This window comes from Rhincodon typus, chromosome 28 (genome assembly GCF_021869965.1).
Source record: "Rhincodon typus isolate 14 chromosome 28, sRhiTyp1.1, whole genome shotgun sequence".
Classification (NCBI taxonomy): Eukaryota; Metazoa; Chordata; class Chondrichthyes; order Orectolobiformes; family Rhincodontidae; genus Rhincodon; species Rhincodon typus.
In genome coordinates, this window is record NC_063359.1 from 2,449,044 (window position 1) to 2,471,792 (window position 22,749).

At 40.3% G+C, this 22,749-nt stretch overlaps 1 protein-coding gene across 1 annotated transcript in view; it reads left to right on the forward strand.

The window, feature by feature from the left end:
• The first annotated feature begins 18,989 nt into the window (after nucleotides 1–18,989).
• Nucleotides 18,990–22,749, forward strand: part of LOC125486338 (lectin BRA-3-like) — an 81,866-nt gene continuing 78,106 nt past the window's right edge. Inside the window, exon 1 of the mRNA XM_048613339.1 lies at nucleotides 18,990–19,111. Coding sequence (XP_048469296.1) covers nucleotides 19,048–19,111 — 64 coding nt within the window. The 5' untranslated portion in view covers nucleotides 18,990–19,047. The remainder of the gene's footprint in view (nucleotides 19,112–22,749) is intronic.

Genomic DNA, 22,749 nt, shown 5'->3' on the forward strand with positions numbered 1-22,749 from the left:
TTCTCTATTTCTAACTCATCATTGTGCGATAGGCTACATTTACACCAAAGTCATCAGCATCAATGTCATTTTAAAAGGTTTCATAAACTCAGACAACCAACACTGATTCACTGAATATGATTGCTTTCAGCTTCTAAGGGTTGCTTGCCATCCTGCTAACCTTTATCAGCTTTGCCTATTTCCATAACAAATCTGTTAGAGGTACAGTTATTGTGCTGAAGTTGGACACAAATTTTCAATAAAACCCATGCATTCCACAAAATTCTTGATTCTCTGCTTGGTTTTACGAAATGGGGAATTCTACCAGAGTTTTTACTTTTTCTTGGTAACACTTGCCCTCTCCCTAGTTATGTCCTCAGAAAGTCAACGCCGCTTTTGCAAATTCATTTTGGCAAGATAAATTACTCAGCCAGCCAAATGCAATTGCTTCAACAGATCTTATTGCTTTCCGTATTCTTTCCAGGTGTTGTGGTCTATTACGACATCATCTAAATACAGTTTCCACAAAGCTACAGTTTGATTCATAAGTATTTTGAATGTAGGCGGGGCATTTTTAAACCTGAATTGTATCACTCGACATTGACATGATCCATTTGGCGTAATTAATTTCTCCTTGGCTTTTGGTGTTAACGATACTTACCAGTACCCTTCCAATAGATAAATTTTAAAAAGAAATGAAACATTGCTAATCTTATCAATACAATCATCAATTTGCATTTGAATGTTTTCGTAATTGCAATTTACTTTTTTTAGATTCTGCCGGGATTATATCTGGTTTAGGAACTAACACTACTGGTGATATCCATCTGCTTTGGCTAGATTCAATCAGGATATTTTCCGCCACATGTTGAATCTCTGTTTCCACCTGATCAATAAGGATGCTGTTTTATCCATATTAATTCTCCCAAGCAACATCATGTCTGGCTAGTGTAGTCCATCCTGAGGTTTCTCCACAGGTTTCCTCAAATTTTTAAGTGACTTTAATAGATCTTTGCATTGCCTCTCCTCTAAGAACAAAAATGTGTTAGCTAACTGTCCCAGTATTTCAGTATTGACTAGTCAAATTGTAGGAGTGTCACTTTGTGAACTGTCTACTTCTCCTTCTACTTCACTCTTACTATCCCTATCACCTTCACTACTCTTATCTCCTGGAATATTTGCTTTTTTTTAAATCTTCTTTTCTATGATGTCACATGTGACATAACCAATTCTTGTTCCTACAATCAGAAGCATCTACCAGAAAAGTCACTTCATTAATCATCCTATTAACCTTTTATGAGTCACTGAACCTCACTTCCAGAGGTACACCTCAAAAGGTAACAGCAATAACACTTAATCTGCTGTTGAAATGTTCTAGTTGTGGCATGTTTCTTTGGCCATGTTTTCATCTTTGTGTACAAAATTATTAAATGCTCCTGTGCTACTTTGCCTGCTCCTGCTAGTCTCTAGAAACATGGGCACAATATCCAATACTGAGAATTCATCTTCTTACTTTATAAACTTCTTAATCAATTTTAATGGACCTGCGATTTCATGGCCATAAACCAATTCAAACTGTCTATGTGCAGTTTCATTTGAAGACTCCCTGGCAATAAATATAAAGAAATGTAATCCTTTGTTACAATCCGTGGGTATTTGTGGCAATAATGCCCTAATCATTGCTTTGAGAGGCTAATGATATCTTTCTTAAGCTCCCTTTCATACTCAAATTGCTTATTATACTATGAAAAATTTCAAAGTTCGAAGCTTGGTCTGATTATATTTCAATTGTAGTCCATAATAAGTTTAAAAGAAATTCCACTATCCTAGCTTTCCTTAAAGAAATAGCTTCTTGAAATCATGCTGGCATATTCACTACAGCAAGGATCAGCTGGTGACCCTCCATTACTTTCAATAAAGGTCCTACTCAATTTGTTAACACTCAATTGAATGGTTCTTCAAAAACTAGTATCGCTATTTAAGATAACAAGGTGTAGAGCTGGATGAACACAGCAGGCCAAGCAGCATCAGAGGAGCAGCTGCTTGGCCTGCTGTGTTCATCCAGCTCTACACCTTGTTATCTCAGATTCTCCAGCATCTGCAGTTCCTACTATCGCTATTTAAGGTGCTGCTTTGATTACATGTTGAAGTTTTCCCACCAATTGACATGGATGGTTTACCCTTTGTTCAACACACACCATTTCCTGTAATTGTCCAATCTATCTAACGTCATTTGGGCTTTCTGTGATTATAGACAAAGCTATAACCTTCATTCCAGCCAAATCATTGCTTAAGCGTCAGTCAACTATATCTGCAGCTAACTTCTTAATAACTCCCACTTTCATTGTTGCAGGCAACAAGTCATACTCAAAATGCAATTGTACAACAGAACCAGGATATACTCGTCACTTACCAGTTTATTAACACATTGGCTTTTATTGCATTCTCTAGAGGGAAATCTATGGCCTTCTTAAGCACAAGAGTTTAAGTAGCTCCTGCAGTACATTTACTATAGTTGTGGATTCATCATTTGAAGGAAATAGAGTTATCATTTTCCTTTTGTCAGAAGTCCTTCATATCTTTCACCTACCTCTGGTTTTCTGGTTGTAATTAAAGTACCATTTCATCTGTGGTACTTTCCTTGACAACTCCCTTTTTGGGCTCACTCTTACAAAGTCCAATGAAATCCCGTTAGCTTACCATGCAACTGTCAGTATTATGAACAAAGATGTCCCAGTTGAGGTTGTAGACTTGCTCACCAAACCAGTGTATTTGGTTGCAGATGTTTTGTCACCCTGCTAGCTAACATCGTCAGTGTGCCTCCGTGAAACTTTGGTGTTCCGTCCTGCTTGTTATTTACATGCCTCAGTTTGCTGGAGTGGTTGGCATTACTTCCAGTTCTGTTTTTCAGTGGTTTGTATATTGGGTCTAGTTCAATGTGTTTGTTAAATGGAGCTCCAGTTGGAATGCGGGCCCCTAGGGATTCCCTAGCAGGTCTCTGTTTAGCTTGTGCTATTATGCATGTGTTGTCCCAGTCGAATTTGCATCCTCCTTTGTCTGTGTGTATTGAGACCAGTGAGAATTGGTCATGTTTCTTGGTGGCTAGTTGGTGTTCATGTATTTTTATTGTCAGTTTTCTTCCAGTTTGGGCTATGTAATGTTTCTCATAATCCTTGCATGGTATTTTGTATATTATATTAGTTTTATTCGTCGCAGGTATGGGATCCTTTGCATTCCTCAGTAGCTGTCACAGGGTGGTTGTTGTCAGGGTAGCCCACAAGCCATCTAGGGATCTAAGTAGTCTTGTGGTCATCCCTGATATGTCTCTGATGTACGGGAGGGTGACTAGTCTGTCGGGCCGCGTTGTGTCTTCTTGTTGTGGTCTGTAGCGGAGGTAACGTAGAATTGTGCTTTTTGGGTATCCATTCCTTTTAAAAACTCCGCATAAGTGCTCCTATTCTGCTTTGCGCAATTCCGGATTGCTGCAGTGTGTTGTGGTCCATTTGAATAATGTCCTGATGCAGTTCTGTTTATGGGTGTTGAGGTGGTTGCTGGAGTAATTAAGTATCTGGTCCATATGTGTGATATTTCTATATATGCTAGCCTACAGTTCCCCGTTGTTCTTACATTCTAGCATTATGTCTAGGAAGGGTAGTTGGTTGTTGTTCTCTTTTTCTTTTGTGAATTTTATTCTGATGGAGGATGTTATTTGTGTGTCAGTGGGTTTCTTCTAGTCTGTGCGTTTGATAATCACAAAGGTGCCATGTACATAGCAGACCCAGAGTTTGAGTTGTATGGGGGGAGCGCTGTTCATTCTAACCTTTCAATTACCACTTCTGCAATCAGTCCTGATATTGAGGATCCCATTGGTGTTCTGTTGATTTGTTTGAATATACGGTCATTGAAGATGAAGTGGGTTGTGAGGCACAGATCCAGCAGTTTCAGGGTGTTGTGCTTGTTGATGCTGTTGGTGTCGTGGAGTGCCTGCCTACCTGATTCATCCAGCAGTATGGCAATTGTCTCTTTGGCTAGGTGGATTTTTATGGATGTAAATAGTGCTGTTACACTGAAGGATTTTCGCATCCTCTTCTACTCTGGTGCCTTTGATGATGATGTTGAAGAATTCTTGGGTGGACTGGATGGAGTGGGTAGTGTTGTCAACTAAGTATTTCAGTTTCTGTTGTAGTTCTTTGGCTAGTCTATATGTTGGCGTGCCTGGTAGTGAGACAATGGATCTGAGGGGGACCCCTGGCTTGTGTACCTTGAGGAGTCCACAGAAGTGGGGTGTGTTAGATCCCTGGCTCCATTTTTTTGGTAGTCTGTCTTGCTGATAACTCCTGAATTGTTTAATTTCTTCAGGGTTGTTTTGATCCGGTTCTCTAACTGTGCCATTAAGTCTATCGCCATCTTTTGGTAGGTATCAGTATCTGCTAGTAGCGCATTAGTTTTCTCGATATGTTGGGCTCTTTTAAGAATTACTGTCTTGCGTCCTTTGTCCGCCAGTAAGGTGATGATGTTTTTGTCTTTCTTGAGTCTTTCCAGGGCTTTCTTCTCTTCTGTGTTGAATGTGTTCCACTTAGCTTTTCTGCTCAGTGCTGGGACTATCGTCTATCTGATGGTCTGTTGTATTTCCTCCGTGAGTCCATTGTTCTTTAGTGTTGATTCCAGTACAACCAGGAAGGTAGTTTTTTTGAAGTCTCTGTAGTTACAATTTAGTCTGCGTACTAGGACGGCCCTCTCAGTGTCTGTAAATGGTCGGTCTGAGATGTTCTTGATCCAAGTTTCTGTGTTGTCCGTATCATTGTTGTGTCAATACACATGGACAAAGAAGGACACAAATTCGACTGGGACAACACATCCACAATAGCACAAGCCAAACAGGACATGTCAGGGAATTCCTGGAGGCCTGGCATTCCAACCAGAATTCCATCAAACACATTGAACTGGACCCGATATACAAACCACTGAAAAACAGAACCAGTAGTAATGCCAAGCACCCCAGCAAACCGAGGTATATAAATAACAAGTGAGACAGAACACCAATGCTTTACCGGAGGCGCGCTGACGATGTTACCTAGCAGGGTGACGAAATGTCTGCAACCAAACAACTGGCTCAGCATGCAAGCCTACAACCTCATCCACAACCTGAGCTACAAGTCTTCTCAAAAAACTTTAGGTGTCCCAGTTATTATAGTGGAAAGAGTTAGACTTCCAATTTTCCTCTCAACCTTCAGCAACTTCCCTTCTAATCAAAGGATAGATCTTGGGTATTCTAGGTGCTTTTAATTTACCATAGTTATATGCCTTCCTTTCACTCTCCTACCCTCTATCCTTCTTGGGTTCATTGAAGTGATGGAAAAAAGGTTTAGTTTTTCAGCCATTACTGCTATCTACATACTATTAGACACAATTTTTTTTGGTGTCACAGTCCTTAGAAAGATCCTCTGACATTGATGCATAAATTTTGTGTGCTCCACTTGTGTACTTGCTTTGCATGGGCAATGTACATAGTTGAGGTGGTGGACCAGGTCTTTTCTTTCTTCTCTTTTTGTCCCACATATGATGGGTGGGGGGGAAACGATAGGAAAGATCAAAAGGACAGAGCAAGGGCGGATGGAATCAAGGGAGTGGGGAGGTAAAAAGGGGGCAGGTCCAAAAGAAAGCACATGGGGTGAGAGGGGGAGGGAGCGATGGAGATGGGAGCAAGTGCAGGAGAGAACGGAAAGACAGGCAAACACAGAATGCTTAAAAAGAGAGACTGTGAGCAAGGGAGAGAACAAAGAGAAAGAGACCATAAAGACAGAAGACAGAGAGGCGAGAGAAAAGAGAGAGAAAATACAGCAAAGAGAGAAGAGAAAGAACCACAATTGTTTCTTACTGTTCAAACATATGCAGTGCCTGACTTAAGTTGCAAAACAGTGCTGGTATTTCAGCTATATAGCAGTCCAGTTTCTATTTCAGTTTAGTCCCAAAAAGGAAAGATGCGTTGCTGAATACAATACTAACTGCAAAACACAACAAAATAACACCAAAAAACCCTCAAACAGATCTACAGAGTTGTACATAGGCATAAGTTGTCACTATAGTGACAATACAAACAGGTAAAAACTAATTTAACAAGGTTAGAAATTCAAACTTCAATTTTTGAGTGGTTTGACAACATGTCCTGATCTGGTGATTGTATACCAGCTGAGAGGTCCCTGTTATGGAATCGTACAGCACAGAAACAGACCCTTCTGTCCAACCAGTCCTGCTAACCAATATCCCAAATTAAACTAGTTCCACCTGTGCTTGGCCTATATCCCTTCAAACATTTCTTATTCTTGTACTTATCTAAATGTCTTAAAAACATTGTGTCGGAATCTGCATCCACCACTTCCTCTGAAAGTTCATTCCACACACAAACCATTATGTGTTAAAAAAATTGTCCCTCATGTCTTTTTTAAAATTTTCTTCGTTCTTGTGGTAATATCAATGCAAATTCAATCAAAGGTAGGAAATGTCTGTAGAAACTCAGACTGCTAAAAATCAAAATACACAGCAGAACTTATTCAGCACCTGATTGGAAGTGTAAACCTTGGTGGGTGAAATGCCTAGAGAAGGCTTGGGGTCACATTCTCACGAGCACATCACCAATATGAGCCCAGAGATAAAGGGGAAAGAAACATGTGACACTCAGAGGCCTGCTTCAGAGCAGACCTTTACATAACCCAGTAAGACAATGAGTTTCTGGACTCTGTCATTAATGATCTGAAGGAGATACAAAGGAAAGCTGAGACGAGTTTCATGTAAAATTGCATGCATATAAGTTGTGTATTTTAAAATCGATCAATGAGAAAACCCAAAGACAGAATAATTTTGATTGATCATTAACTTTGCTCTGGAAACATGAGGGATTCATTGTATGAAAAACAAACCCATCAAATTTTTCCTGGTTTTACTCTACAAAAAAAAATTGTTGAAATTCTTGAAAATCAGATAATATCAACTCTTAGGTAAGGCAGAGACTTAGATGCAGCAGAATTAGAGAGGAAACAATACAATCCAAGAGAACAGCAGTGCAGTATAGAACCCCAAAGTTTCAAACCTTGTTGCAGCCTAACTTCTGAGGACTGATAAAGTAAGAACAGATCAAACGACTTGTGGTTGACATTCCTGTGGTTAAACTATATCAGTTTCTACCTTATGCCAAAGAAAATCCTTGATTTCTTAACCATACACTGGTTATTTTTTATTACATTTTACCAACATTCTCAAATCTTTTCTTGCATTTTTCTCATATATTTTACAACCATTGCAACAACCTCAGAACTAAGAGCTAGAATAACTAGCATGGGTACAAATGATATGGGAAATGATCCAATATTTAGCATCCAACAATTGTTCTGAGATCTGCGTTTTGTGTGTTGCACACAGGATAAACCTTCCTACGGTACTAATAAATGCATTGAAGGGTCAGTTTTCCTAATGACCTGGCCTAAATTAAGGCAAATATCCTAGAGATGAATCGTCAAAGTTTACACTGTTCTCTTATTCAGTTCAAATTTGCCATTTTATGTTGATTGTTTCGATTACATGCATTTTCTTTCAGTGTCTTCCATAAATTTCTAGCACAAAAGTAGTACAATATTAAGCATCTCAATGGAAGATCTTAAACAAAATAAATAAATAAATAATATGTATTTGTATTGTCCCTTAACAGTTACAAAACATCCATTGAAAGACTACTCAAGAAAAAGAATCTTCAGAAAAATGGTACACTGTTAAAAGGTTGACAGTTCAAATAAACATAGAAGATAGGTGCAGGAAATAGGCCATTTGACCCCTCAGGCCTGTTCCGCCATTCAATATGATCATGGCTGATGATTGAGCTCAATACCCTAATTACGTTCTCCCTGCAAAGCCCTTGATACCTTTAGCTACAAGAGCTTTATGTATCTCCTTCTTGAAAATACAATATTTTGGCTTCAGCCACTTTCTGTGGTAGTAGATTCCACAGGCTCACCATTCTCTGGGTGAAGAAATTTCTCCTCATCTCAAACCTAACATTTTACCCATTATCCTTAAACTATGACCCCTGGTTCTGGACTTCCCCACCATTAAGAATATCCTTCCTGTATCTAATCTGTCTTGTCCTGCTAGATTTTTAGGCTTCTAAGAGATGCTCATTCTTCTAAACTCTGATGACTACAATCACAACTGATTCAATCTCTCTCAGTTAGTCCTACCATCCCAGGTATCAATTTGGGAAGCCTTCGCTGCACTTTCGCTAGAGCAAGAGCATCCTTCCTCAGATAAGGAAAACAAGACTACACACAATATTCCAGGAGTGACCTAGTATAACTACAGCAAGCCATCCTTGTTCCTATCTGCAAATCATTTCACTATCAAAGCCAATATACCATTTGCCACCTTTACTGCCTGCTACACCTGTGTGCTTACTTTCAGCAAATGCTGCACGAGGACACCCAGGTCTCATTAAACATTCTCCTCTCTCAATTTACAGCCAAATAATAATCTGTCTTCCTATTTTTGCTATTAAAGTGGATAACCTCACATTTATTCACATTACACTGTATCAGCCATGCACTTGTCCACTCACACTGCTTATTCAAATCACAAAGAAACATCTCTGCATCCTCTTTGCAGCTCACATTTCCACCTCATTTTGTGTCATCTTCAAATTTTGAAATATTACATTAGTTCCCTCATCTGAATCAGTTGTGAATAGCTGGGGTCTCAGTAAACATCCCTGCTGTACCACACTAGTCACTACCTATCACTCAGAAATCATTTATTCCTACTCTTCCGGTCTGCGAACGAATTTTCTACAAATAGACATAAGATTCTTCCTACCTGAAGGCAAACTGAGGAGAGTGGGAGACAAGATGAAATAAAACATGAGGGCTTCCATGATAACAATGTTTGCTATACTTTAGAAACTGACACCCACCACTCCCCCTCAAGAGCCCCTGGTGACACAAAATGTGTTGTATTTTATAGATTATTATGAATGCATTTGGGAATTATGACCTCATGATATTATGATGTCAATGCCTTGCATTTTTTTCAGGTGATTGCAGCTAAACTGTACAAGTATAATAGTGTGGCATCATGATTTAATATAGCAAAAGTATGGGACACAAGGTGAGGACTAAAGAATGATCAAACCATAAATTGAGAAAGTAATTCTCTGAGATAATGAAAACTTATGCTTCCTTTAGGAGGTCTTGTGGTATAGTTGTAGCATCCCTGCTTCTGAACCAGAAGCTGTGTTAGCCCTACTCCAGGCTTGATTGGCATGGAGGTTAGGTTTGTAATATGCCCAAACAGGTTGAAATCCATCTGATGCACCTAGTAAAGAGACAGGTGGTCTCCTGGTCAGCCATATTTGATGCAGAGTAGTGCCTCTCAAGCTACAGGCTAGTGATAAGTGCCAGGAAGATTTAGGTATGGAAACTAATGGGCCCAAGGAAAATGAAAAGAAATTCTCTAAATCTCGTAAAAACTGTATCTTTTTATTTTTCCGTATTTTTGACTGTTGCCTGAAATGAGAAAAGGAATATTTAAAAACCAAGGAGTGTGGAAAGGATTAGTGCACTTTTAAAAGCAAATTACCTGACACACAAGTGTTGTTTACACTGCTGCTTGTTTAAGCAGTACAGGAAGTTACTGCAGATGAGCTGAAGTCATGGGGTGTGTACCAAGAGCGATTCAGCTGATCTGTAGAGTGGTGAACAATTGTTGATGACAAAGGCCTTCTGCCTGTCAACAGCTACATAATTGGCTCCTAGGTACCTGAACAGCTTGCGAGTGTGAATGTTTGGTCAGAAGCCTTCAGGCCTCTGAATAGGAAGGTGCTGTCCTTTTCTTTGAAGTAGAATATCACACTGTACTGCACATAGCCTCAAGCCTAAAGGAAGCCTCATCTATTAGTGTAAGACTTATTGGTTAAGAGCCATAGCTAAGACTTTATAACTGTGAACCAGTTGCCCTGTGTTTCCTGCAAGCAAGTGGAAATACCTGGTGAACGACTGAACAGAGACAAGTCATGACAAGCCAAAAGGATCATCTTACCAAACCCTATGAACAGCAGCCAATAACCTGCTTTCCCAGTCTTTTCACCTACCCATGATACTCATTTTATTTTGTGTCTGGGAGAGTTTTATAAGGGGATTTAATTGTTTTAACTAGTAGCGTTATATGTCGTCAGTTCGCAATTGTTTACCTGTAGTTAGAAGCTATCCATTTGTATTAGATAGTAATTCACATTAAGTACTGAAATCTGGTTTCTGTCAGTCAGTCTGAAATTTTGCGTATTTTTATAAAGTCATTAAATTTGTGATGACATTGGGAATACTGGAGCATGATTTGCAGCACAGTATTGCTGTGAGGCATAAAGTCTGAACCCAGTATCTTTTCAAATATTGCTTTCTCTTGATTACATAGAGCAGTAACACATGAATGAGTTCTGAAAATCACATAAGTAAAAATGGAGTAACTTATGTAAAATAAGTTGCCCAGTAATGTTACATAGTTTGCAAACTGCGTGTGTTTGGAATATTTTAATACACAATTATCTTGTTAAAGTATATGGAACATAGAACAGTACAGGCCCTTCGACCCACGATGTTGTGCCAACCTATTATCCTACTAAGATCAAATTACCCTGCATATCCTATATTATACTATTATCCATGTGCCTATTCAAGAGTTGCTTAAAAGTCTCTAAAGTATCTGACTCCACTAACACTGCCAGCAGCACATTCCACACACCCACCACTCTCAGTGTAAAGAACCTACCTCTGACATCTCCCCTATACCTTCCTCCAATCACCTTAAAATTATGCCCCCTCGTAATAGTAATTTCCACCCTGGGAAGAAGTCTCTGACTATCTACTCTATATATGCCTCTCATCATCTTGTAAACCTCTATCAAGTCACCTCTCATCCTTCTTTGCTCCAATGAGAAAAGCCCTAGTTCCCTCAACCTTTCCTCATAAGACCTGCCCTCCAGTCCAGGCAGCATCCTGGTAGATCTCCTCTGCACCCTCTCTAAAGCTTTCACATTCTTCCTATAATGAGGTGACCAGAACTGAATACAATATTCCAAGTGTGGTCTAACCAGGGTTTTATAGAGCTGCAGCATAACCTCGTGGCTCTTAAACTCAATTTACCTGCCAATGAAAGTCAACACACCATATGCCTTCTTTACAACCCTGTCAACTCAGGTAGCAACTTTGAGGGACTTATGGACATGGACTCCAAGATCCCTCTGTTTCTCCATACTGCCAAGAATCCTGCCATTAACCCTGTATTCTGCATTCAAATTCGACTTTCCAAAATGAATCACATCACACTTTTCTGGGTTGAATTCCATCTGCCACTTCTTTGCCCAGCTCTGCATCCTGTCAATGTCCTGTTGCAACCTACAACAGCCCTCCACGCTATTCACAACTTCACGAACTTTCGAGTCATCAGCAAACTTACTAACCCACCCTTCCACTTCCTCATCCAAGTCATTTATAAAGATCACAAGGAGCAGAGGTCTCAGAACAGATCCCTGCTGAACACCACTGGTTACCATGCCTCTAGGAATTCCTGTGCATGTTTATGTTTGGCTTGGGCTACAATGGTTACCTTGTCCCAGTTAAACTGATGGCCTTCATTGACTGAATGTACCAATATTAAGGAAAGCTCATCGTGTTTTTGCTGCTAGTTGATGCTCATGTATTCTGATGGTTAGTTTCCTTCCTGTCTGTCTGATGTAGTGTTTGTGGCAGTCGTTGCATGGTATTTTGTAAACCACATTGGTTCTGCATGTTGTGGGAATGGGGTCTTTAATCCTTGCAAGTGTTTGTCGTACAGTGGCTGTGGGCTTGTGGGCTATCATGATTCCTAGTGGTCTTAGGAGTCTTGTTGTCAGATCCAATATGTTCTTGATGTAGGGCAATGTAGCCAGTGTGTTAGGACGTACTGTGTCGTCCTGTTGTTGTCTGTTTAGTAGGCATCTGCGGATGAATTCAGACCATCATGCCTGTGTCATCATCATTTTCAGCTACCTTCCAATTGCAGTTACAGTTAGCCAGGGTTGTGAGTTTCTGCAATGAGCCTTCAGGTGACTGAACAGCCCAATTTCTCATTTGCAGGTCTCTGAACACATTGGGCAGGACGCCCCATGAGTTAGTGGGTCAGGAGTGCAGAATTTACTTCCAGAATTTAAATCAAAATCTGAAAAGACATGAGAAAATACATAAAGAAATACATTCCTCAGCATAGAATGCACAAGCAGAAACTGTCAGAGAGCCAATCTTTGATGATAGCTTGCCACCTTACATTTTAAGCAGGCAAGGCTAAACAGTTTTCCAGCAGCTGTTGCATCACACAATCATTACAATGCAGTAAGAGGCCATTTGACACATCATGTCTTCACCAACACCTCTTAATAAGCATAATAACAGCACTATTCTCCTGTCTTTTCCTTGTGATCCTGCATATTGTTTCAATTCAATTAATCCCGAGTTCCTCGACTTAACCTTCTACCACCACACTTCCAGGCAGTACATTCCTGAAGTTTCTTTCTCACATTAAGTTTGCCTCTTTTGTAAATTAATTTAAATCTGTGCACTTTTGTTCTCAATCATTTTATGAGTGGGAAATTTCTCCACAACTAAACTGTCTAGACCCACATGATTTCCAAAGTTATCAAATCTCCTCTTAGCTTTCTCCCCTCTAAGGACAACAATCCCAATTTCTCAAATCTAACTTCATAACTGAAGTTTCTCATCCATTCTCACAACCCCCTTATGTACACGTGAGGTCGCGTCCTTCATCAAGAATGGCTCCCAGACCTGTTCATTTTACTCCAGCTGAGGTCGACCTAGTGAATTATACAAGCTCAGCATAACTTCCTTGCTCATGTGCTCCATGTCTCTATTCATAAAAACTAAGATACTGCATGCTTTATTAACTGCTTTCTCCATCTGTCCTGCTGCCTTTAGTGACTCACTCTGCTTCTGCACAACCTTTAGAGTGGAATCCTTTGTTTTAAACCAAAATGTATTACTTCATACTTCTCATTGAACTTTATCTGCCATCTGTTTTCAAACCAAGTATGTCAACATGCTTTCAAAGTTCTACACTATCCTCCCCACAGTTGATAATGCTTCAAGCTTCTGTATCATCTGTAAACTTTGAAATTGCCGCCTTTACACCAAGCTTTAAATTTTTATACATCAAGAAAAGCAAGGATCCCGGTCTATATTTCCTCTAGGCTGTGCACTTTTTGGAACATCGGTGTAATACGTTTGCAATTCGCTAGTCTAGTGCTCCTGCAATTTTCACTCTCACTTCCATCAATATCCTTGGATATATTTTATCCAGTGCCAGAGCCTTGCCAAATTTAAGTACAGACCATGTATCCTCCATTTTCATTTTGAAACCTTATAGAGGCTGAATTTTCTGTCATTTTGGTAGTACATACTGGATAAAAATAGATACAAAATATTCAAGAGCCCTGCTTCCATACCTAAATTCCTTTTTAAGGAATTTATCGGCCCTAATCATTTTACCATCATTTTGCTATTTATCGGCACCTTCTGAATTAAGTTAGCTGATAGTGTCTTTCCTTAATCTCTCTTCACTTCTTTTATTTACCTTCTCACATCCCTTCTGAAATTTATACATTCAGCCTGGTTCTCAACTGTATTTCCTACCAGACATCTGTCATCAGCAATAAAAAGTACTGGAGAAACTCAGCAGGTCTCACAGAATCAGAGTACAGAAGGGGCCTTTTGGCTCATTAAGTCTGTACTACCGCAAATACTATGGACAGGGAACAGAGTTAATATTTTAAGTCCAATAAGTTTCAAGTCTTTTTTTGGAATGGAGTTAACTCTGCTTCTTTTTCCATAGGTTCTGGCAGACCTGAGTTCCTCCAGTAGTTTCAGTTTTTATTCCAGATCGCCATCTTCCACAATTCTTTGCTTTTGCTTGTCAAGGGCTCACTTTTCTTTATCTTTATTATTTGGTCCATTAAAGTCAGCTCTACCCTAATTCATTATTCTTACTCTGAATTCTTCATTGCCTTACAAGATTTAGGATGATAGTGGAAAAGAACAATGATCATTATCCCCAAAATATTCCCCACTTATACAATCTATTGGCCCACATCCACCACAAGAACCAGATCCAGCAATACCTTTTTTTTGGCAGGTTTGGACACATACTTCTGTGGAAAATTCTCTTGAACTCAATCCAGGAATGTTTATCTCATTTCCCCTTTCACGTTGCCCTATCCCCATCCAGATTCAGATAACTACAGGCCTCACCCCACTGCCCTACCATAACTACTGTTTTGGACCAGCCCCCGTCAAAAGATTTTAAGGAGGTCGCCTAGACCTGAATGTTTTCTTATTTGAAAGGCAAATGTGAAGTGCCATGTTCCAGATGCCATGCGACTGGTCAAACTACTCGATGTTAAGCAAAACACAATTTATTCGAACACTGTAGTTAAAATGCAACAAAAGAAGAGGAATTTATAATAACTATTAAAAAACATAACAGTAAATACAGTAACTACTACCAATTAACTGTTACAATATAGTAACATCCCATAAACAGACCCCTTGGCAAAAAGGCAAATTCAGAAAAGTAGATTTGTCTCACAGGTAACTCAGCAGCACAGGGAAACCCCAATTTCTAGCTGTGACTAAGAGGGGGAAAAGATAGCTGCTTCTTCCTCAAAACTTCAGCAGCTTCTGTGAGAGTTGGCCACACTCAGCCAGGCTGCTTCTATTGGTCCAACTTTAACAAAAACCCAACGCCTCACACCGTGATAACTTTATTAGCATTCTAACAAGACACCTCAGTACCTCTATCCTAAAACCTCTCTTTAAGAAAAAATCTAGGACAAAATAACCTGAAAGCCAAAGTATCATCACACTACTCTATAATGCTTGCACCTGTCTGTAATTTTTTCACAGATCTGATACACTACATCATTCTCACTAGCTCAGAGCATAGAGACTAAACTGGAGAATGTAACTGCAAGTTGTTGTTTCTTAGCTGTAGCTAAATTGATTTTGGCCTTTAAACTGCTGGGACATTCTCTTTCTCCAGCACTACAATGCTCTCCTGACACAATATTGCAACCTGTCTCAGGTTTTTTTTTAAATCTTCTCTGAACATCTTACATCCAGGAACATTTAACACCTACACCTGCTCTACCTTGAGCCAGGTCTCTGTTACAGCCACAGAATCATATTTCTACATAGCAATCTGCACCTGTAAATCACTTTATTTATTATACTCTGTGCATTTAGGTACATGGACCAGAACAATGGCTCAGAACCTCCTCTTCCACTTTTATGTGCCTTTCTGACGATCTCTTGTGGTTCTCACACCCCTGCTAATTGAAGTTAAACCCTCCTCAACATTATGAGCAAAATACCCCTTAAGGAATTCAGTCCTGGCTCTGTTCAGATACAGTGTAGCCAACCTGTACCACATCTCATGAAATATAATGATTCCCACCACACCACCTGAAAGCCACACATTAATCAGTCTTATCTTCTATTTCTGTATTCATGTGCACGTTGTTCTGCATGTCCTACTTTTAAGATCCACGGCAGTGGAGGGAGAGAATGTTGAAAGTGTTAGGTGTAGTGCTAATCAAATGGGTCACTCTGTTTTGAATGGTGTCAAGCTTCTCAAATGTTAACGGAGCTGTATCCATCCAGGCAAGCAGACAGCATTCAATCACATTGCCAAGCCATGCCTCAAGCATAGTGAAAACGCCTGTAGGACTTAGATGGTGAGCCACCTGTCACAGAATTCCCGGCCTCCAGCCCTCTTTCATGGCATTAATTTGTTTAGTTTTTATTTCTGGTCACTGGAGCCCACAGTGTTGATAGTGAGGGATTTAGCAGTGGTAATACCATAAAGTCTGAGAGAGCCACCACTTGGTACTTGTATGTATCAAACACCAATTGCTACTGATCATCACAAGGCCTTAGTCTTTTGGGCATGGACTGCTTCAATATCTAAGGAGTCCTGAATGAAGCCAAACAATGATGATTGCACAAAGGAAATGTCATTGATTAGATAGTTGCAGATAGTCGTGCCTTGGACACTACCCTGAGGAACCCTTGTAGTGATCTCTGGCTGAATGACTGACATCTAATAGCCATAATCATGTTCTTCTGTGCAAGACATGACCACCATCAGCAGAAAGTCCTTGCCCTGTGACTCCTAGTGGCTCCAGCTTTTCCAGGGCTCATTGATTCTGCACTTGTTAAATACTGCCTTGATGTTAAGGACAGTCATCCAACATCATCTCAAGATGAGCTCCTCTGGACCAAGGCTGCAATTAAGTCTGGAGCCAAGTGGGTCTGGTCAAACCCAAAGTGATTGTCAGCAAGCAGGTTACTGTTGATGGCACTCAGCATTACTTCACTGACGACTGAGAGCAGTGTGACAGTGCAGTAACTGACTGAGCAGGACAAATCCTGCCCTTCTCAGATAGTAAATATCTTAGCAATTCTTCATATTGCTGGGCAGATGTCAATGTTGCAATTGCACAGGAACAGCTTAGCCAGCGGCATACTAGTTCTGGAGCATGATATTTTGGCAATGATATTGAGGACCTATCAAGGTCCCCAGCCTCTGCAGCATCCAGTACATACAGTCATTTCTTGATTTCATGGGGAGTGAAGACAATTTACCAAAGGATGGCACCTATGATGCTGGGGATGTGCTGGGCTACGATGTCTCAAGAGGAGGCCAAGATGGATCATCCTCCAGGTAAATCTGGCTGAAGGTGACTGAAATGGCTTCACACTCTTGTCTTTGACACTAATGTGTTCAGGTCCCCAATCATTAAAGATGGGGATATTTGTGAAGCCTTCTCCTCTAGTGAGTTGTTCATCTGTCCATCACCCTTCATGACTTGATGTGGCAAAGCTTAAATCTGTTCTGTTGGATTCAGGGATCAATTAGCTGTATATTACATGCTGTTTTACTGCTAGAAGTCTTGTATTGTAGCTTCACCTAATTGACGCCTCATTCTTGGTATACCTGGTGTTGCTCCTGACATGTTCTCCTGCAATTTTCCATCGAGCCAGGAATAAAGCCCTAGCTTGATGGTAATGGTGGTGGCCATGGAGGGTGGGGGGTTAACAGCAGACAATGATGTTACTGATTATGGTTGGAAACAATCCTTGTGCTACTGCTGATGCCCACAGTGACTCATAGATGCCCAGTCTTGTATATCTACATTTGTTCGAAATTTCTTATTCAGCAGACTGGCACTGCCACACATGGTGGAGGATGCCCTCAATGTGAAGTCCCAACTTGATCTCCACAAGGACTGTATACAAGGTACGCGTCACAAAGTAATCAATTCTACCAATACTTTCAATAATAGATGCATGTGGTACAGATAGGTTTCTGTGGACAATGTCAAGTACCATCTTCCCTATTGTTTCTTCCCTCACCATCTGCTGCAGGTCAATCCAACAGCTACGCTCTTTAAAATGGAGACAGCTTGGTCAGTAATGGTACTACCAAGTCACAGACGTCCTCTGTAGATGAGCATAAAGCATTTAACGGCAACACGGAGTACATACAGGTAGTGCATAAACAATTCTGCACAGCCACACTGTTGTCTCAGAGATTTCTAATGTTCCCCTGTCATTGCTGAACTTACCCATCATGTGTGTTACTTCTCCATGAGAACATCTTTCCTTTGCTATCCTTTTGCAAACCGTTTCCAAAAGAAGGATCATGTTTCAACATCACCCTTATTTACACACGTAATCTTGCCTGTGTTGGTACCTGCAACAGGCAACCCATATTGAGGGTCAACACAACTCAATTCAGGCAGAAGAAATGAGAAGACATGAGAGTGCTTGAAAAGCAGAGAAAAGACTTAACATCAAGGGAAGGCCAAATATGAGCCAAAGTGACTGCATTCAAGGCAGCGAGCAATCAAGATGGTTGCAGTCAGCAAGCGAAAACGAAAGGGCAATGTCTACCACCTCATGTCATTAGGTTGACTATTTGTGCCTTTTCTAATGTTTGTGCCTTTTCTAATGCATGGTTATGATCTAATTGCCATGCAATTGTTGACCATGGCTAGTTTGTTTACTTATACTCACGAGCCAGGTAAATTTCATGATACACAATCATCTGTAAAGCGTACCTGATTTAATTCAAATTCAAAAAAATAAAGATCGACTTAACTGTTCTGATCCCCCAAACATTTTATTTTCCAAAAAGGAAAATATTTGTGAAACTACGGAGTTCATAAATGTAACTTGTGCTATTTTGCTTGATTGCTCTTCAGTTTTTAATACCGTGCAAGGTCACTGAAAAAAAAAACTTGGTGTTCATCTTACTGTTCAATCAAAAAAAAATCTTACGATGGGATCCAGCAGGTTTGGGAGATCCGACCAGTTAAATCGTTATTTATTTTTCGAGTTTGAATTAAAACCTCTCAATCAAGTAGGATTTACAGATGATTGTGTATCATGAAATTTACTTGGCTAGTGAGTATAAAGTAATATAAACAATCACTCATTTTTGTGGTTGTTCCGAGCAAGTTGTGAGATAGGACACAAGCCCGTGGAGCCAAGTGGAAAATCAATAAAATGTATCTGAACTGGTTTCTCATACCTGTAAATGGAATTACAGTAACACTGTTTTGATCTGGTATGAACTGTTTCTTCTTCCTGTTTGTTGTCTTATCAGTAAAATAACGCAGCACACGAGTAGCTGATGAGTCAATATCGATTAGTTCCTTCAATTGTAGTCATTGCAACAATTTGATACGTATCGATTCAAATTAGAATTGAATGGGAACGAAAGAGAATACTCTTTGCTCGATGACAACAACCGCACTGTTATCGTTCAATCATTAAAATGGCAGCCAAGCCAGTTCAGCTCGAGCGCCTTGGGTCTCATCACATGGTTGCATAACGGGCAGGAGCCACGTGTGGGTCATTCAGGTTGCCGCAGGGAAGCGCCACGGGGGAACGAGGTGGCGTTCTTGGCGTTAGACCGTTGGAAATGGCGGGATTGGGCCATTGGTTGATGCTGCTGGTGGTGGTGACAATAACGCTAGACGATGCAGGTAAATAGTTGGTGATGGGACTGCAGCTTCCAAAGTCACCATCATGGTACTGTATTCACTTACAGTGAAGATGAAACTTTGTAAACAAAAACCGAAAGAACTGCGGGTGCTGTAAATCAGAAACATGAAACAGACATTGCTCGAAACGCTCAGCAAATCTGGCAGCACCTGTGGAGAGAAATCAGAGTTAACGTTTCGGGTTCAGTGACCCTTACACAGAACTTTGTAAGTGCACCACAAAATGCGTGCCATAGAATAAACGGTCTTTCTTCTCCTTATCAAATTTTCTGAATGAACATGTGAGCTGAAGTTATGTCAGTGAGAACAAAATAGGTCTTTAACTGTCAGATTCTCATGCAAAAATAACCTTGCTGCACTACCTATCACCCAATAGCCACTTGTGGGCAATTTTGAGATTGAGTGAGAAAGCGTGATTAATTTATAACCTTACATAGGATCTAGCTGCAATTATCTAGACCAGCATTTGATGCCCATCACCAATTGCCCCTTGAGAAGTGGTGAGCTGCATTCTCAAGCTACTGCAGTCTGTGGTGCAGAGACACCCATAGTGTTATAGGAGGGAAGTTCCAGGATTTCAACCCATCAACAGTATTATAGCTCAAAGTCAGGCTGCTGAGTGGCTTGGGGAGGGAACTTCCAAGTGGTGGTATTCATGTGCATCCTTTTAGGTGATTGAGTTCGTGGGTTTGGAAGGTGCTCTTGACGGAATGGTGACACATTGCATGGCATCTCGAATATGGCACATGCTGCAGTGCATCATTGGTGGAGGGAGTGAATATTTAAGGCAGTGGATGACAATCATAATTCCTTTAAGGTTAGGACAGTCTAGGAAAAAGACAAAGACAGACTAGGAACAAAAGTTCTCAATTAGTTAAAAGCCAGTTTTACTAAGCTGAGATGAGATTTAGCTAGACTTGAAACAGCTACTTAAGGTAAAACAGTGCCAAATTAATGGAGGAGCTTTCAAGGAAGAGACTGTGAAAATTGAAGAGAGAGAGTGGGACTAACAAGTCCAGAGGCCAAGGATGTCAAAGGCCTAAAAGGAAAGGATGAAAAAAAAGGAAGCTAGTGAAGAAAATCTATAAGAACGTGCAAATACGGGGTTGAAATGATAAAGTACGTTAGGAAAGCAAAGAACTACATGAAATCAAGGTGAACACAATTTTTTTTATAATCACATAAAGAACAAGAGGTTAACTATAGATGAAAGGCCAATTCGCAACCTGAAATGTAACCCTTGTGTGGAAGCAGAAAACATTAACATGATTCTTAAGGATACTTCTGCATTTTGTTTTCCGAAAGAGGGGAATGATACATGTATTACAATTAGGGTGGAGGAATGTAAAATATTAGGGGAATTTAACACAGTAAGAGAGTTTAATATTTTTGAAGATGGATAAATCTTCAGGCCCAGATTCATTATATTTCAGTTGTTAGGAAACAAGTGCATAAGTAGGGAGGCTCAAAGATTTTCCAGTCCTCTCTGACCACAGACATGTGTTCAAAAATGGGAGGACAGCTAATGCTGTAACATTGATTTAAAAAGGGTAAAAATAATTAAATGTATTTAAAGATATTTAATATTTAAAGGCCAGTCAGTTGCTAATGAGAAAATTATTGGAAAAAATTCTGATGATCATGATAAGTCTTCATTTGGAAAGATATGGATTAACAAAGATTTCTTAATTGTTTGAATAGATTTAATATTTGGAGGAAAGTAGCACAGAGAGTTGATGAGGGTAGTGCATTTGATGCGGTTTAAATGGATTTTGCCATAGCTTTTGATAAGGTCCCACATGGCAGATCGGTCATTGAAGTAAAACCGATGGGATCCACGGAAAAGGCTGGGATTTTTGAATTTCGAATTAAAGTATGGTGGCAAATGGACACGTTTTCTGGAGAAATCATCCACTCTTCACCTCATTTTAAATGCAGGTGAGTTCTGTGGCGAGTTCTGTGGCAAGTTATGTGATGAATCACGTGGATGGTGGTGATGGTTTTTACCACTGGTGGCACCTTTCAGGATCAAGTAGTCTGACACCATATTAAAAATCTAACTGGGCCACCTCTTCACTCACTCCAAACCAGTTACTCCAGGACAGTGAGTGGTCATCATTCCTAACCCCAACAGCCCACGAGATGTCTATCAAGCATCTGTGCTTTAACCATGCCTCACTAGAACAGCTGCCCCATGCCGTCAAGACAGAAGGAAGGTCCACTTCCCGTCTGAAGAGTGGAAGAAGCTTTCCCATCAGACCCTGGTAGCCTGGACCCAGGTTGCATAGGAGATCATCAGTGCAGCAAGATCCCATGCAGGAAGCAGACACATGTTCTCTTGCCCTCTGAAAGAGTAAGTGCCACTATCTTCTCTCAGCACCCTCAGACTCATCACTCAGTATCACTGTCAATGTACAGCTATATCATGTCAGCATGCCCACCTCACATCAAATGTATTATGTGCACTGATGGGTTCACACCCACTATATGCTTTTGATGTTCTAACTTTACCTGGCACTGCACTTTCTACTCAGTTATTGGGGGTGAATCTCAACCTAGTAGGGCTATGCATGCTCATCAAATGTTCATTCCTATCATACTGAATCCTTTATGTCTTATTGCAGGACAAGCTGACACATAACAGGAAAGAAAATTCCCAGAGTGATAGAGGCTATCCTGATCTATGCCTTTGAGAAAAGTGTGGTTCAGCTGGTTGTTGATGACTATGATTGACCCTATGCTAATGGATGCTGTGCCAGGAAAAGCCACTGAGGCGCATACTTTTCTCAGAAGTGTAGCAAATCTTAAGTATTGCTTGAGATACGTTTTGTGCTCTTTCACCAACTATTTCTCTGTCCATGAATGGTCAACAGAAGAGGCTCAGAGGCTAACTGACACAAGTATCTGTCAGGATGAAGCCTATGACATTTCAGAAGATGCATCAGCAAGGCTTTCACCTTCACCCTTCACCAGCACAGAATGTTCCACCACAGTGGGTACTTTAGCTGGAGTAGATTTGGGGATTTAATCTGGTGAGGACAGAACTGACACATATCTACAGCCATTGGAATAAGAAACAGCCAGATCTCTGACATTCAGAGAACTGTTGCATACCAAGCACCTGCTTGGCCCTTAAAGAAGATGTGCCTCTGTATTTGAGGATAATTGACATGCTGAATGATAGTGTTAACATTAAGGAAACATTAGGCAAGGATGTTTGAAGTCCTCCCTATGCTGTTTGAAGTATAGGAAACATGTTCTGACATTATATATATATATGCTCAGGAACCATATTGGTACACTTTCTTCATCATTTTAAGGTAATTCTTTTGCATCAGTACAGTATGACCTGATGTACTCCTTATACAATTATCATGACTTGGCTGTGTAGCTTTTCTCTGCTGTGTTGTCTGTCACAAATGTGCATCATGTGTTGGCATTTTTGATTTATCTCACTAAAGGGGATTTGATTAAATAGTCAATCATCAAGATGTTTTTATTTAATTATTCATTTGTGGGATGTGGGCTTTGCTAGCTGGACAACATTTGTTGCCCACCCCTAGTTGCCCTTTAGAAGGTGTGGTGATTTGCCTTTTTGAGCCGCTGCAGTCCATCTGCTG